General features: G+C 46.7%; 1 protein-coding gene across 1 annotated transcript in view; it reads left to right on the plus strand.

Annotated features, from left to right (window-relative positions):
• MDGA1 (MAM domain containing glycosylphosphatidylinositol anchor 1) overlaps window positions 1-16,364 on the plus strand; it is a 131,790-nt gene that overhangs the window by 62,734 nt on the left and 52,692 nt on the right. The window contains exon 10 of the mRNA XM_019548593.1: window positions 1,863-2,014. Within this exon, the coding sequence (XP_019404138.1) occupies window positions 1,863-2,014 (152 nt within the window). The remainder of the gene's footprint in view (window positions 1-1,862; window positions 2,015-16,364) is intronic.

A 16,364-nucleotide genomic window follows, 5' to 3' on the forward strand; every position in this document is an offset into this window, starting at 1 on the left:
AAACATTGAATCCTTTCGAGCCTAATTATATCCACACAGAATGGCAGGGCCCATGATTCAAGTGGATGGGTGAAGGAGTGCAGTCTGGCAGAAGGAACAGTTGGGAAGATGGTGTTCATAGTCGCTCCTTATTCCAGCAACTCATGACTTAGAGAGAGCCTCAGTCTTTGGAACTCAAATCTAGATCTGAACTCTCCTAATGTCTGGAGACAGACTTATTGAATTTCTGCTCTTGCCGTGCCCCATTTCAGTCCTGGGGCAGTCTAGCTATGGCCAGATAAATGTCATCTCAGGCTGACCACATTAGTGCTTACCCTGCTGCTCAGTTTTGTCCTCTGCCTTGAGTTTCATGCTTCCGGGGCTACACTACTACCAGCCCCCAAGCTAGCTTGTTTAAAGATGGCCGGGATATATCTACATGATGCTAGTCATGGTAGTGACCACAAATGTAGACACACCTTCAGTGAGAGCAGTGTGAATGTGGAAGCACTCCACTAACCTTTGTCCAGTGACTTGGGATTCACACCCGGGTGAGGGAGAGCAGAACGTTGCCCAGCCCCCAAGGAAGGGGGGCTTTCAGAAACAGTTGGCGAATGCCAGAAAGCACAAGACTTTGTTCAATTAAACTCCAGAAAATATGGCTGCTTCCCTCTCACAGCTGAAGCCCAGACAAAAGCACTCTTCCTCAGGGTATTTTAATGCCTTTTGACACACCAGAAAAGCTGGAGCACAGAGGGAAAGGGGATATACTTTCAGCAAGTTTTGGCTCATGTGCTGATTCTTATTTTACCCCACTTCATCCCTCCTTCAAAGCCACTGTGGCTGGGTACAGACATTACATTTTTACTGATATAAATGTTCAGAAACCAGTCTATACCCATAACAGAACAGAAGTTTGGCACAGATAGACTGGTTTGAAATTGCAGAAGATTTGCCTCCCCCTCCTTCCCCCCCAGCAAAGGGCAAATGTGTGTTCTGTTCACTGCCAATCTAAACTATGCTTTTTACAGAAAACCACATAATTTAGACTGATTCTGCCTTGGGCTACTTGAATGTCTGTACCTAGCCTTTATGTCTTATTTGTGGTGGGAGAGGAAGAGCTCCTGCTGTCATGCGAAAAGTACTGAAAATCTTTCCATGTGCCATCCCTGTTACTTCTTTGTAGGGGACGTTTTCTTCTGTGTTTCTCCTCTGCTGTTGCTCTTTCTTCCTAGGAAGAGACATTGCCTTAGTCACATGACCTCTGTTCTTTTCCAGCCTCCCATGCATGCTGCTGTTTTATTCCATGGCTGAGGTGGGAACCTTTCCATTGTGGAGGTGACTGTCATATTAAAAAAGGGCCTGGACAAAGTGCTGCAGTGGCCCAGGGTATTTTTGAGGGGCAACATGCTTTTTTTAAGTCTTGGTGATAAATAACACATTCAATATGACCTGTTGGCCAGGTTTTGTGAACAGGAGGCTTTGCAAAGTAGTCACAGGAAGAACAAATAGAAAATGCATCGGTTTAAAGTGGTTGTCTCCATCTCTACAACAAAGAGGAGATTAGAACCAGTTCAGCCATAGAACTAAAGTTGTTCCCATGTCTCCTCGTGTAGTGGTGTGTGCCACGCTGGGGTGCCTGGGCTGTAAGACACCCTGCAGGCTCAACCACCAGAGGTTGTCAGACACGTATGGCTTGAGTGGCTTATAACATAAGTGAGGTGCCTGATATGATGCCAGTCTGCCCATTTTGGACTCCAGATCAACCTCCCTGCTGTAGTTGGGTGGTTGAATTAGGGGAGTGAAGCCAAACCACCCTCAGGGCTCCCCCTATGTATTTTACCCTCCCCAACCCCTTACTCATTTCCCTCTTTTCTCCCTAGCAAAAGCTTACAACCCAGAGTTTTACTATGACACCCCCAACCCCACCCTGAGCCAGAAGCAATCCAAGAACTACTCCTACATCTTGCAGTGGACACAGAAGGAGCCTGATGCGGTGGATCCCATCCTCAGGTATCGCCTGGAAGTCCGGCCGGTAAGATCCCCAAACCATTGTTCTCAAACACCACACCCTTCCCTGGAAAGACAAGGAGGTTAAGATGGTTAGGATGCAACAGGCTCCACTTGTTGCAGAAGTGAAGTAGTTGTAGTATTAACAGAATAGCCAGAAACTGCAGGCATGGACATGCCTTTCCCTGCTGAATAGAAGAGGGAAGCCGATTGTGCCACTCACTGGTGATTTTGAAGTCTGATTCTGTGGATATGGAGAGCTGAGGAGGCCTGCTGCCTGCCTTTGGACTTTTCTGAATGGGGTTTTAATATGAAGAAAACCCTCCAGCCATTAGCAGGTATTGTCAATTTTATAAGCCAAAGATTCAGGCAGGTAGAATTTCAACCTCTTCACTCATACTGAAGCTGAAGAGCCCTCCAGGCTGGAAATACAGGGGAAAGTTGTTGGCTGTTTGTATTATGGAAGGGCTTTCATACAGTCACAATAATGAAATCACTGGAATTATATTTATATAAGTTCTGCGGTCACAAAAGGGTAGGTTTCAAGGATGCTCCAGCCTAAAAGAGGGCAGAGAGCATCCAGTGGGAGACTGGTGAGAGCTTTGACTAGAGAGTGAAGAGGGAAGGAACTGGACATTTTTCAGAGCATGTGAAACAGACAGTTTTGCAGGACACTTCCATCTTTTTACCTGGGTCATAATGCTCTCTTCTCTCTAACTCTGCACAAAAACCAAGGATTTTAAGATTGGTTCACCTCAGAGTTTGAGGACATCCTAGTAATGAATGTGTTTGGTTGAAGTTTGGGTGTAAAAAATTATTTACTATATATACAAAACAAAATAATTAAAAAAGATCTAAGTGTCTGCTTCCTTTGGGTCACAAAGTGCATCTTATCTTTATGGCTCTGTCAATTGGGAGGTCTCCAGGGACGGCTTTGCCTTTTATATTTGTTTCTCGTACAGCGCAGAGCACATTGTCTGTGCTTAACAAATACTGATACTATAGGACACAGGGGAACTTCTTATAATGAAGTCACTTTGTCATAGCACAACTTTACTGCAAGCCGAGATTCAAAATAAGCAGAATTGCAATTTCCACATTTGCAATTCACTGAAATAATTCAGGGTTTTTATTGTTTTTTCATCCTTAACCAAGTTTCTCTCTAACCGAAGTGAGTACTTGCAGTCTCGAATCTGATTCTCATTTATACTGGGGCCCCTTATGGGGGAGAAAAATTACATTTGCACCTCCAGCATGATGTCAAGGAACCTAAATGCAAATGAGAATCAGTCCTGCTATATATTGCCGCTGCCCTCTCTCTTTGGCATCGTTAAATTCTAATAAGAAATATCTTTTTCTGCAGATGCAATTTAAACACATTGCACAGATTGATTATTGGTTATATGCTACTACAATAGAGTATGATCTACAGTGGAGCCACAGTAAAGTATACTAATCTCACCCTAAGACATGCTCATATCGCATTGCTCAAAATTCCTGCATTACTTTGGCCTGGTCCTGAATAAAGTATGGCAAAAATCTGGAGGACAGATGGACAGCGCTCAGTTGTGTATGAACCGGGAGCTGAATGCAGTAGGCTTCTACCACGCTGCCCTCTCTTGGTTCTGTTTCTTCACTGGTGATCAGAGAAGCACAGGACTGGAAGGGGCTTCTTGAGCCATTGTATCCAATCATTTATTTGGAGGGTGCTCCTCTTCAGCTGTCCATACTTGAACTCCCATAGAGCTTCTTCTAGTCTTGATTCTGTGTACCCTTTTTCTAGGTATTCCCTCCACACCCAAGGTTTTAATAATCCCCTTCATCCTGGTGACTTTTAGCTCTGTCTCTGCACTCCCAACTTGTTTTCTTCCATTCAATCCTCCTCTTAGCCTCTCTCCAGCATATTCTCCTGGAGGTTTCAACATCAGCTAACACCTAGTAGCCAAAACAGTTCTCCTGGTCCTCCCACTTCTCCCCCACAAGCCCTTCCCCATTATCCATCACTGCCTTACCCTGCCCTCATTTTCCCTCATGCTGTATTTCTCAGTTCATTTTTTAACCCAGGGCAGGGTATACAGACTACTTTTTGTCCTGTTGTTCAATCCTCTCAGTTCCTCTCCTACTTGGTGTCAAGTTGTAGCAAGAGAAGTTTAGATTAGATATTAGGACAAACTTTCTCACTAGGCGAATAGTAAAACACTGGAGCAGGTTACCCAGAGAGACTGTGGAGTCTCCATACTTGGATGTTTTTAACACCCAGGTAGACAGAGCCTTGGCTGGGATGATCTAGTTGGGAATGGTCATGCTTTGAACAGGGGGTTGGAGTACATGACCTCCTGAGGTTCCTTCCAGCCCTCATTTTCTATGATTCTGTAGAGGATGATGGGGACTATAACTGAGAAAAGCACAAAAGGTGCTGAAAAGCTTCACTGAAAAAAAGCCTTGCCATCTGAAGTGCTCTCAAGAAAGATTTGGCCAGGTGAATGATGAGATATTGTTTGTCTGTGAACTTCTTATCTCACTTGATACTATGCAAGTTTCCAAAGGCTACCTGTGGCTGAATGGAAGTCCTCCAAGAGATAGTACATGACTAAGGATTGTGATGGAGTATTCCCTTGGAGACATCCAGTCAGGATTTATTTATTCCCTGGGCTGGAGCTGAGCTGGTTCATCAACCCATCAGAATTTGCCCATTCCTCAGCACTGGCCACCCAGAACTCTTTCTCTCTGCATCATTCATGAGACATGGACAGGGCATCACGCTGAATCCTTTTAAACCAAGAGTCTTGGGTACTGACCGGTTGGTGGGGGACAGCCAAGTGACTACCTCGTGCTACGCTGGAATTTCAGGAGGAGCAAAGGGTTTTTACATGCGTTACAATTCTGCTAGGCTTTATTTTCTTCCTCCTTGTTTGGCTTAGGGCTCTTGGTACATATAATGCAATGATTCCTAAACAGCAGCATGTTCTACAGGACCACTGGGAACCCTGGCTTCAAATATGCCTACTACAGCTGCTGAAAATTGTGCCAAGTGGGAGTAGAAGCATTGCTTACAGATCAGCTGGTGCTGTGGTTCATAGCTTTCTGCCTTTTCCTGCTCGGCAGCTTCAGAAGGATAGTGGGCTTACATGTAGCTGTGTGCTATAGGGGTGAGGATGCTACAAGAATTGGGTTCCTCAGGGATGCTTTGTTTCCTGCATGGGGTCTCCCGGTGGGGGAAGGTTTAAGAATTTTCCTTCGTGAGCTGGTAGTTCAGAGCACTGCTGCTAATGCTAACTATAATGAGAGACGCACGGCTTCCTGTGTGGGAAGAATTAACCCAAATATGAAATACAGCCTGATTGTCGGGAGCTGCTGGCCATGCAAAATGCAACTTTTTGCAGAGGACTGGTTACTGGTTTTGGGTCTCATCTAGACTAAAGCTCCCAGGGCACAGCCACCACTTACTCCACACAGTGGCATTGGGCTCAGTTGTGATTCAAGAGGAGGAACTTTCTCTACCAAAGATTCACCAGAACTCTATCACATTATTTTCCAACAGAGGGGTTTTTTTCCCCTTGAAGGTATTCAAGCCAAGTGCTGACCTGGGATAATCCCTCTTAGCTTGTGAAATCTAATGAGTTGTAGCCTCAAGTGGTTTGACCATGGGCAGATTGGGCAGCCTAGGGGTATTTGTTTTTTCTATGTGTCGCTGCAGCATGGAAGGACACCAGGCACAGGCTGAAAGCCTCCTTCATTGCTTGGGGAATTCAGAGCAGCCCACTCATACCAAGCTCTTGCTTGAAAAATAAAAAGCCTTTTAAGTTGCTTGTTTCTCTCTGTGTGTTTTATGCCCTCCCAGAGCTCTGCTCTAACATTAAAGTGAAATGAAAAGCCTTCTAATATTGCAAGCAGCTTGCATCCTGGAGGAAGGATCTGAGCTGAGCTGAGCTGGTGGTTACGGTTGTGGGGGAACGTGGCAGAAGTACTGCGTACTTAATGAGATGGAACCCATCTGTGACCTGAGGCCAAGGGAGAAAGAAGCAGGAGAAGGTACTGGTGCAGAAGGAGCGTTTAATCTTCACTCTGCCCCTCAAGGAGACCTGAGGCAGCTGTTTCCTTGTGAAGTTCGGATGTGCAGGCTTGGACCAAAACAGGGACAGCTTACTGCATTCCTGCTGTTTCTTTGTCTGGATCAGGCTCACATTCACTTGGCAAAATGATCCTCAAAGCCACCTCTCACCTGGACCTGGCAGTCCTGGGCCTATTTGCTAAATGAGCTAACCAAGTTGTCATCTGAGATTAATTCCTGCCAGGAAGGCTGGTGTGCCTTTAATGAGACTGGCCCTGTGCAGCGCCACAGCGATTGGAAGGGGAGAGAGACGCTCTCTTTGTTTGTGCTTTCATCCCCTCCATGTTTGATAAACATCCCCCGCTGTCTACAAAACTGATCTGGGCTCAGGAGCCGGCTGCTGCTCGCCTCATCAGCCAGCTTGAGCAGCATTAATGAGAGCTGAGGCAGTGGGGAGCCGGGCTCACCGCATTGGGAGGTGACAGATAACAGAGCTGTTCGGACATAGGACAGGGACGTTAGCAGGAACTTAATGACTATGATTAGATCGGAAGGTTAACACTGCCGATGGCCATTGCAACTCACCGAGAGGTTTTTTATGCTGAGGCCCACGTGCTGCAAAACTGCATCTTTTCTTCCTTTCTCCTGCATACCCTTTTCCTCTCCTCCAGCTCCCTTCAGTAACATCTCTCAGAGCTCGCTCCATCTTTTTAGCACACCAAATCCAAAGCCCCTACATGAGTAGATGGTGTAGGGGCTGGAGGAGCACTTATCGGTGCTTACTGGTGACGTTTGTCTGGCTGAAGTGGTCACCTGGCCGGCCAGCCATGTTGTTTTCTTGTCTTCTAAATGTTTGGCTCAACACATAACCCACAGCAGGGGTGGCCAACCTGTGGCATGCGAGCCACAAGTGGTACAGGTAGCCTTTGTGTGTGGTGCAACAGCAGATTAGGGAGGAGACAGGCAGCACAGCAACAGACAGGGCAGGAAGCAGATAGTAGAGCAGCGGATTGGGCAGGGAAAGGGGATCACAGTAGCTCTCACGGAGGGTGCAAGGAAAATATATGTCATGCCTGGCAAAGAGGTTGGCCCTCACTTATCCATAGTGTGATATCACCCTCTGCCTCACACCCCAATATGTAATTTGCCACTCATGAACAGGCTGAGACTGACAATACTTGCACGGTGCCTTGTCTTCAGGAACAATTCAATTGAGGAAACCAGTGGCATATATCCTCATGTTCAGAAATGATCCAGCAGTGCCCAGCAGGTGTACAAACCTACAATAACAAAATGTTATGCCCAGCCCAAGACTCAAGAACAATAAACAAACTGGTACTTAGATCAGTGCTGGCAATTTAAGAAGGGTAATGGATCAGCAGCGAAGAAAACATACTCGACTAGTTGCCTGTCCTTGTGCTAGCATTTGGCCCTCTGCTCTGGGAGACAAACCAAGCCTCTTCCATTTTCCATATGCAGCCACTGCTTCAGGCAAAACTGCTCTAGAAATGGTGTAGCTGACTCCTGGAGGTTTTTTGCCTCAGGGCTACAAAAAAAGGAAACACTGCAGAGGACTGGCTCAGGTGACTGAACTCGTTTTGCAAACAAATGGGCTAACATTTTGCTGGCTCAGGGGGATTACTTGCTATCTGGGCAATGCTGTGATCACCAAGGCAACGACAGCACGTGGGGCTGTGTAGATAGGCCCGCATCCCTAACGTGGGCATCCAGAAGTTTGTTGCTTGCGCACACTGTGGGCCAGATTCTGCTGTCTCCTTTACTGGTGTTGGGCCAGGATTTTCATCCTAGGAGACACTGCCGGTGCTGTGTGTGGGACTAGAGCAGACTCAGAGGGAAGCTGGTAGATTTCTGAGGTGAAGAAAGATCTAGTGACCAGTCCTTTCTTTCCAGTATTGTCCCATTTTATAAGACCAATGGAACAAAGGATTCCCAAATGGCTGGCAAAATTATAATGCTACAAGTAAAAGGAAATCCTGTTGCACATAGACAGAAGCATAGGAAGATATTTCAACACATGGGGCAGGGCGGTGTGTGTGTGGGTGGAATTATACTGATCACTGGAGAGCAAGAGCAAGGACAAAGGGAGGAGGAATGGAGCCTTACCTGTCCCTGCTCAGTGCTTGGAGGGTAGCTGCTACTGCTGGAGCAGTGTTAGCTTAACTGCTATAGCTAAGGGATGGGCTTGCTGCACTGCCGCAGCCCGGCTAACGCAGACTCCACGAAGCCACACCTGGTGCCCCATTTGCTCCCTCTGTACCCCTGTCTCTAGATATGCTTCTGGGTGCAGGGCTGTGCCTCCAATGTAAAGTTTCCCAGTGGGGGTGCATTCCACTTTCCCTGCTCACCCCCACCCAACAGATCAACTATGGTGCATTGGGCTGCATCTACCTGGCTCCATATGGCCAGGCTGCACAGGACTGCTTCTGCCATGGAAAAGACTCCTGCAGGAGGAGGGGACCATGCCCAAGCCTCTTCCAAGTCCATACCCGAGGCTGGTGCCCGCTTTGCCCGGCCCTAGTTATACTACTGCACATGAAAATTAATTTAGAATTACTTAAATAGAGTTACTTTAAAGATGGATAAAGTCCATACTGTATATCTGCCTATAAGATGAGCTCAGGAGGCTGCTGAGTTGCATACCATGCCACTAGCGAACTCTGTGACCTATATTTGTTATTTGCTAAGATGTGTTGTTATTCAGGACACAAATTCATGGTTCTATGAGATCAAAAAGATTATTTCTCCCCTTGTACTTCCTGTAGTAGTACTGCAGGGCTGACTAGGTACATTGTAGAGGGGTTCATGTCTTCCTCTGAAGCATCAGGCATTTGTCAGTGCTATAGGCAGGGCACTACATGGACCAAAGAAGTGATCTGGCATGGCCTGCCACATGTTCCTTTGCTATCCATAGTTTCATCAACCTAGCTTATACCTCCCTTGACCCAATAGGTGTTTTTTGGTGTCGGTATTGTAGTTATCTGGCCTGTTAGAGGCCAAGCTCAGGCACGAGACTGAGTTTGAGAGAGTTGTCTCCCACTCAAAGTTGATCCTCCCATTTTGGGATGGCTTACAAGTCAGTGACCATGTCAAGGTAAAAATTGTCTTGGCAGCTTGAAGGTCCTTGTCTGTGATTGGCGTGAAATTTCCAAAGTGCAACGGCAAGACTTAGTTCTCAGGTATAACTTATTTTCAACCATTGCTGCAGCTTCTTCATCGTTTGCTCTGACAGTGAAGATAAATTGATTGGTTTTACTTTCTAAGCCATTTGCCTTCTGTGAGATTACTGGCATAAGGAAGGGTGTGAAAGACTGAGTCTGTAGTGAAGGTGATGGGGTACTCAGAGTCCCTTGGAAGAACCAAGTGTAATGAGATGGTGTGGAGTTTTTTTGATTCACACAGCCAAGAGGCTGAAAGCTAGATAAGGCAGGGAGAGGAAGTGATTGCAGCTTGACCCTCCATGAGAGAAAGAGGAGTTTGGGATATTCAGTGGAACTGAGTGAGAGGGGAGTGGCTAGGCAGATCAATGGCACACAATGGACAGAGGACTCCTGAATCATACTGAAATCCCTGAGACCTCAGGGAAGGTGGCAACAATGTCCCCACTGGCCTAAGGGAACAGAGAGGGCAGAAGCTTGCCCCAGCTGCTGTCTCTGCTGCTATGTGCTGGACACACCACTTCAATGACTGTCCTTGATAAATGCTAACCCTCCTGTGATGTGCATGTAAGTCAGGTGGGGAAGTGTCCTTGAGGTCAAACACTAGCAGATGGGCTTCCCTGCTAGTTTTGGAGGGCTGGCTAGCAACATCCTGGAAAGACTCCAAACTGGTTGGATATCTGGTGGGGGAGAAGGATCATAGGGAGGCAATATCCAGTTTCAAATGCAGACCATGTTCTGTGCTGTCTGAAGCCACAAAGGATAGTGTCCACCTAGGACCCAGGGCAGAAAGTCCCCTCCCAGGATATGCTCCCTGAGCCAAAGGAAGGCACCTGCAGTCTCTTTCCACCTCTGTGTGGCTCAGAGCTCTAGTGTCAAGAGGCTCAGAGTGGTTCCTTCAAACTTGGCCAGCAGGAGGCAACTCCCAGCTGGGACCAGCTCAGTGTAGCTTCTGCTGGCTCACCCAGAGAGTAAATAACGGCTAAGGAAGTCTGGTTTGGCTGGATTAGGCAGGGGAGGCAACTTTTCCCCCAGACGAGCATGACATCTATCTCTGCTAGTAAGACTCTCCTTCAGCTCAGCTGGGAGTTCAGCAAACTGTGCCCAACAAATGACTTATCTAATGAATTGCAAATTGCTCCTGGACAATGGTTAAACAGACAGATTTATTCATTATTCAGTGTGATTCACGGTTTTCTTCTGCTGAAGATGCTTGCTCTAGAGATCATTCACAAGTGGTGATTGGAGCTGCATGGGGTAGTGATATCACTCACACGAGGACATTTCTGTCCTCAGATGGGGTGACTTGTGTACATAGGCTATACAGACAGCAGGTTTTAGAGTCCAGTCAGCTGTCAATATATGATCCTAAAATTAATTCTCTATGGGTATTTGTTCCAGGGTATCCAGTGGGACTTTGTCACTCATAGTGTGCAAGAAGGGATGGGATGCATCTCCTTAGGGGCTGTTTTCAATTTAATGTCTCTTGATGGCCCAGCAGGTCCCACATCCCTCTTTCTGCAATAGAACTTATTTACTGATTGTGTCAGAGGGAAAGCAGGGTGAAAGTTAATTTTATTATAAAAATAAATCATTATGAACATTATTTTCCTTTCTTAGCTCAAGTCTTATTTGGCTTTCTTACCAAGGGCTGAGTAGAGAAGTGGGACAAACTTCCCATGTTAAATAATTAGAAGGGCCATGTGATCTTTAGTGACCACAAACAGTAGGAGTTTGTCTAAGGGTATCTCTGCACTGCATCCCCAGTTGGTCCCCGCAGGGGTACTCCTGATCACCCTTCACCCCCACCTCCTGTTCACACCTGCCAGACCTAGACAGGTGCTGGTGAAGCTGCTCCAGTGACATCTCTCAGAGGCTGCTCTCAAGTCCTTCGTTGCTAGAGTGCTTGAGAGCAGACTCTGGGGAAGCTGCCAAAGTCACTTCATTAGGGTTAGAGTGTGCAAAATGGGTTTTCTGGAGCACACTGGAGATACAGTCCCTGCTAGAGCTGTGGCTTAGTGGGGAGGGGGAGAAAGGGAGAGAAGAGCTCTCTCCATTGTATCCAATGCCAGCCTTCTGGGGGTGAGATGTTGGTTCCCTTTTCTGTTTTTTGCCTGTTCCTATCTAGCAGGTTGTTGGCACAGTAGGCCCATATGTTACAAAGCTGAACAGAGGATGAAAAAATCTACCCAGGCATCAGAGATAAAAGCCAGCAAGTCTTCTGTGCATATCTCTTATCCACGCACCTTTGGTGACTTCAAGGAGTACATGCTCGTTATTGAGCCTTTTGAGATTCCCTGTCAGAAGGCTGTGACACTGCCTGAAAAGGTTTCCTCCTTCCTCTGCTTCATCCATTCATCATTTTCAATAGCTTGTCTCTACTCTCCCACCTTCTTCAAGCCTTTGCCTGCACCTCTTTTCTCTCCACCCTCCAGCTTTTCATATCCTCCTCCTTTTTGTTCCCTCTCTCTTTGCCCTTGCTTGCCTTCATGGGGACTGCATGTGGATCTGGGGAGGGCAGGAAGTGAATACTTAGCTGTGAGAGGGGATATACATTGTCATTTCCATTCTCTCTTGAAGCATCAAACATCCAGGCATGTGCTCCCCATCAGAGAGGTTCTTTCTTTTCTACCCCCAGGGCCTTCCTTTGTGACACTGAGAGGCAAAGGCCTTAGGGAAGAACCTATCTTGAGGCTGTGAATTGTTACAACTACAGTAATTTATCAATAGGGGGAAAATAATCTCTAAGGACTGTGAATGATTGTAGAATGGGTAACTGGATCCCTAAGGCAGGGCTACACACATGGCTAGGGATTGCTTTCTGTTGTTGAATGTATTTGTGTACAATGAGCTTTTTCCCCACCCTGGACAAATTGCTGAGTTTCTGTCATATATAGATTATAACTCAGGGCTTCCAAAGGTGCAGCTTGCAAAGTCCAGTCTCTGTCATCAAGGTGTGACTTAGAGTGGCTGTATGTAGCTTGAGGATAGAGGATGCATGGCATGTGTCAACCAGAAGGTTGATTGTGTTTGCAAGCTGCCCCCTTTTTATGAAAGACAGGGCAGTTGCAGCTAAATCATAGGTCAGTCTTAAGCTCACAGCCATTTGCCCATGTGGGCCCTAAGCAGGCCTTCCTACAGAGCTGAAGTGAGATGATTCCATTATCCCAGGGGTCATGTGGCAGTCAGGGAGGCCAGGTCCATGGAAGAGGTGCTTTGTCACCTGCAAAATCTCATGCATCTATGAACCCGTCAGTCTCAAAGATGCCAGCCTGCCTGGCCTTCTGCCTGGTCCTATAGAAGCAAACTATTTTATTTTAATAAAAAGGTCTCTCCACTAATAACAGCCATCACAGGCTCTGTCAGTATCAGCAAGGAGGCCAAGCTAATAGTCCATGGAGATGGCTCTCTCCTATGACCTTTGGTCTTCCCAGGGCAGGAAAGAGGTATGTTAGTGAAGCACTGTGTGGGAAGCCTAGGTTTTCCATGGTCCTTGCTGTGCCTTTGCTGGGGATAAAAAGAGGTCTTCAGGCTCTGCATTTTATTCATTCCAGCACCTCTCAGCATGAACAAGTCTTGCCGAGCAGTCTGAGAGCTACTTGTCCAAATGGTGGGACCCAGTGCACCAAAGTAATTGAAGGGTACATTTGCAGAAAAGATAGAGGGGTTAGGGCAACATGCATGAGTATAGCTGGGCTAGCTTAATAATCTAGCTAGTTTGGATACCAACAGCAGTGAAATTGCACTGGTCCACTGCTGTCATGCATGGCCAAAGTCCCAGATGGGTGCATACAGCCAGTGCCACTGCAGCCTCACTGCTGTGCTATCTTAACTTAGCTGGGTTAGAGCTAGATCAGGTAGTCTTACCCATGCTGCAGTAATCTCCTTCGCTGCACCCCTCCTTCCCCTCCCCCCCCCCCCCCCCCCCCCCCCCCCCCCCCCCCCCCAAAAAAAAAAAAAAAGTAGTGTAGATCTAGCCTGAAAGGAATATTGCAGGGAAAGGAGCAATGCCTATTGGGCTGGCAAGGGAAGGCAGATTAGTCTGAAGAAAGGTTCAATGAAAGGCAATGCCAAGTTACCTAACTTATACTGAGTTAGGTCTTGGTTGACCTTGGTTCAGCCCTGTATTTGACAAGCACCAAATTTACTCATTCACAGGCTTTCACTAAAGGGGAAAAAGGAGCAGAAGCATATGGCTTCCTGTTCCTTTCCACCCCTTTTGCTGTTCACTTTCCATTTGGCAACCTTGTTCCCACCCCAGTGCTCCCCCTTACCTCCAGATCTGTGGTGCTTCTCATCCTCATTAAGCCCACGGCTCAGACAGCTGCCAGGCACCCTTCAGCTTGGCTGAAGATTTCACTTGACTCTCTTCCTGACAAAGTGAAGATTAGGTCTGTTCTTCTTAGCTGGGGGAACATATGCTAATAAAATACATATTGCTTTCTTATCAGCCCCTAATGAAAGACATTATTGAAGAATGTGGAACAAGCAGTTACAGTAATTTGTGACAGCACCAATTTGGCTTCTCTGGGAAGCTGTAAACTGCTACTCTCGGCACCTAATGAGAATGGGCAGCAGATCGTGTGCAAGAGAGACAGAGAGAGAGCCTGTCTCCTGGCTTACATGGCTCAGGCTGCCTTCCACAGGCCCGCTGCCTGCACCTTAGAGCTAGCAGTTTTTTTCCACTACCCCAGAAGGAGAATAACTCTCCCAGTAGTAATTTACTTTTGGCTGAGAAATGTTTCCAGACTGTTCATTTGGCTTTGTAACAAATTTGCCTTGGCCTGTCCTATTGGCTAAGCACCATCATATGAACTGTCATGTCTGACTTGTGCAAGAAACAGGAAGACAATGGGTGCCTATACATGTGCATTGAGACTGCTCCAGCATGTTGTAATTATAGCATGCCAGAGCGGACTTGATTAGTTGAGTCTGTGGGGGAGCATGGTAATTACCATGCTCCAGCAGACTTCAGTGTCATGTGTACCAGTGTCCCCATGCTAAACAATGGTGGCAGGGGCGCTTTAACTAAAGCTCATTTGAGCTTTAGTTAAATCACCCCTGCTGCCATTTTTCAGCACCAGGACGCTGATACATGTAATGCTCTGGGTGCTTTAATTGGAGTGGCTCTTGGAGCCTCTGTAATTAAAATGTCCCTCTGTCCCTCCCAGGGCACATGTATAAATGTCCATAGATTCCTGGTTTGCCTATACAACATGTTTATGGGTAGCAGGCTTGAAGTTGGCACGAATGGTCATTTATCCTGAAAACACAGAATGACTCACGTTTTCAGGCAAGAGCGGGGAAACAAATCCACTTAGGAAATCTCATCCAGTCCTAGCCTTCTCAACATATTTCCTTGCAAGATTGAGAGTAGGAAATAACTTGGATCTTGCAAGGGAGCCCATTATAACCCATCTTTACAAATGCAGGAGGTTTGGCTAAGGCTCAGAAAATTATCCCAGCTGTTGGTTTTGTATTTAAACCAAATCTCCTAACCTTCCTTTGCCAATGGAAATGTCCTGCAGCTTTCCTGAACAAAGTGCTAAAGGCAGGCTGAGACCTTCACCATGGCCAGACACCAGCCAAACAGAGTATTTCTTTTAATCCATGGGGAAGATCTTTGTTTCAGAATGTGGCTGTGCTTTTACTTTTTCTAAATGCTCACAGAATAAGAGCTGAGCCAGAATGGCTATGGGCTTTTTAGCCTGGTTGAAAATCTATAGGGTCAAAACTCTGGACAAGAGAAATTTTTTTCTCCTGCTAGTGCTCTACCCCCACGGCAGAGTGAGAAGCAGAGAAGTAAAAGCATCCAAATTCATTCCTATATGTGTCAGCCAGGGGACCATTTCAAAACCTCACCATTGCTTTGTTTGAGAGAGGTCCTGCCATTCTCTGAATGGCCTCCCCAGTACAGCTGAGGTTCTTTTAATTCTCCACCCTAGCCTCTCTTTCCTCAAGTTTTGTATTTATCTAGTTTCTATTCTTTGGACACCGTCTACTGAATTTGCTAGTGGTCTGGAATCCAGATTCTGGAAGGGGGATGGCTAAAAACCACTCAAGGATTAAATTCATTGCTTAAAGAGAGAAATCCTCAGCGAAGTCAATGCTGACATAAGTGGAGTCAAAAGAAACCCTTGTACTCTGGGTAGGCCTGTGCGAAGTGGCTAATATTTGCTTCAGGTTTGGCCAATTCGGGGGACAGTGATTCGATTTGGTGATTCGAATCACTGTCCCAAATCGATGCGGCTGAATCTGATTTGGAGATGTGGCTGCTGCCAAATCTCCGAATCACCCAGGCCCATCCCCCACCTGCTGTCCCAGCCTGGCAATGGCTGCCCCGCCCGCCCCAGCTCCTGGGACCTTCGGGGTGGGGGAGAAACCCCTAAGCTCACTGGGTGCTGCTGGGCGGGGGGGGCGGTGATCATTACTCTACTTCTATGCACCCTGGGTAAGTGCATAGTCCACTTGACAGCATAAGGCATTGCTAGGCCTACTTTTTTGCCTATTGCTTACATTGTAACAAACTGGTCACTTCTGCATCTCTGCTAAATGCATAAATTGCTTCTGTGCGCAGCATCTTTCAGCTCCACTGTCTCCCTTGTAGCTTAATTGAACTCCAGTTAACTGCACAGTGACTACAATGGTATCAGTCTCTTTTGCAACTAATTTTAACTTCACCAGAAATGGTGAAGGGGAAGCAACTGTGAAAGGGCTGCTATTCTAGAAGCCTTGAAAATGACAGGTGCTAGTCAGTTTCACAGCCTCTCTTCCCCTCATCTTCAAGGCTCCTAATAGCAGCCCCAAAGTGGCTATTAAAACCAGTGAAAATAAGAGGAGTGAGTTGGTTTCAGAGCTGCTTATTCCACAATTGTGGTGGGGCTATATGCTTTAAGGAGTATTGGATGCATCTACACATACGATCAATAAAGACCAATAAACTCTTATTGTCTGAACATGCACCTGGGAACAAAAAACTCTGGGGCAAATTACTCCAGAGTTTATTCATGTGTACCACATGGAGCCTGGTCAGAGCAGTGCTGTGGGTCGAGGCTTTCTGGGGCACTAGGGCAGACATGCCTGGGGACAGACATTACACATAGTTTCATAGTTTCTAGGGTCGGAAGGGACCTGAGCAGATCATCTAG

Source organism: Crocodylus porosus, unplaced genomic scaffold (assembly GCF_001723895.1).
Source record: "Crocodylus porosus isolate Cpor-Errol unplaced genomic scaffold, CroPor_comp1, whole genome shotgun sequence".
NCBI classification, from domain to species: Eukaryota; Metazoa; Chordata; order Crocodylia; family Crocodylidae; genus Crocodylus; species Crocodylus porosus.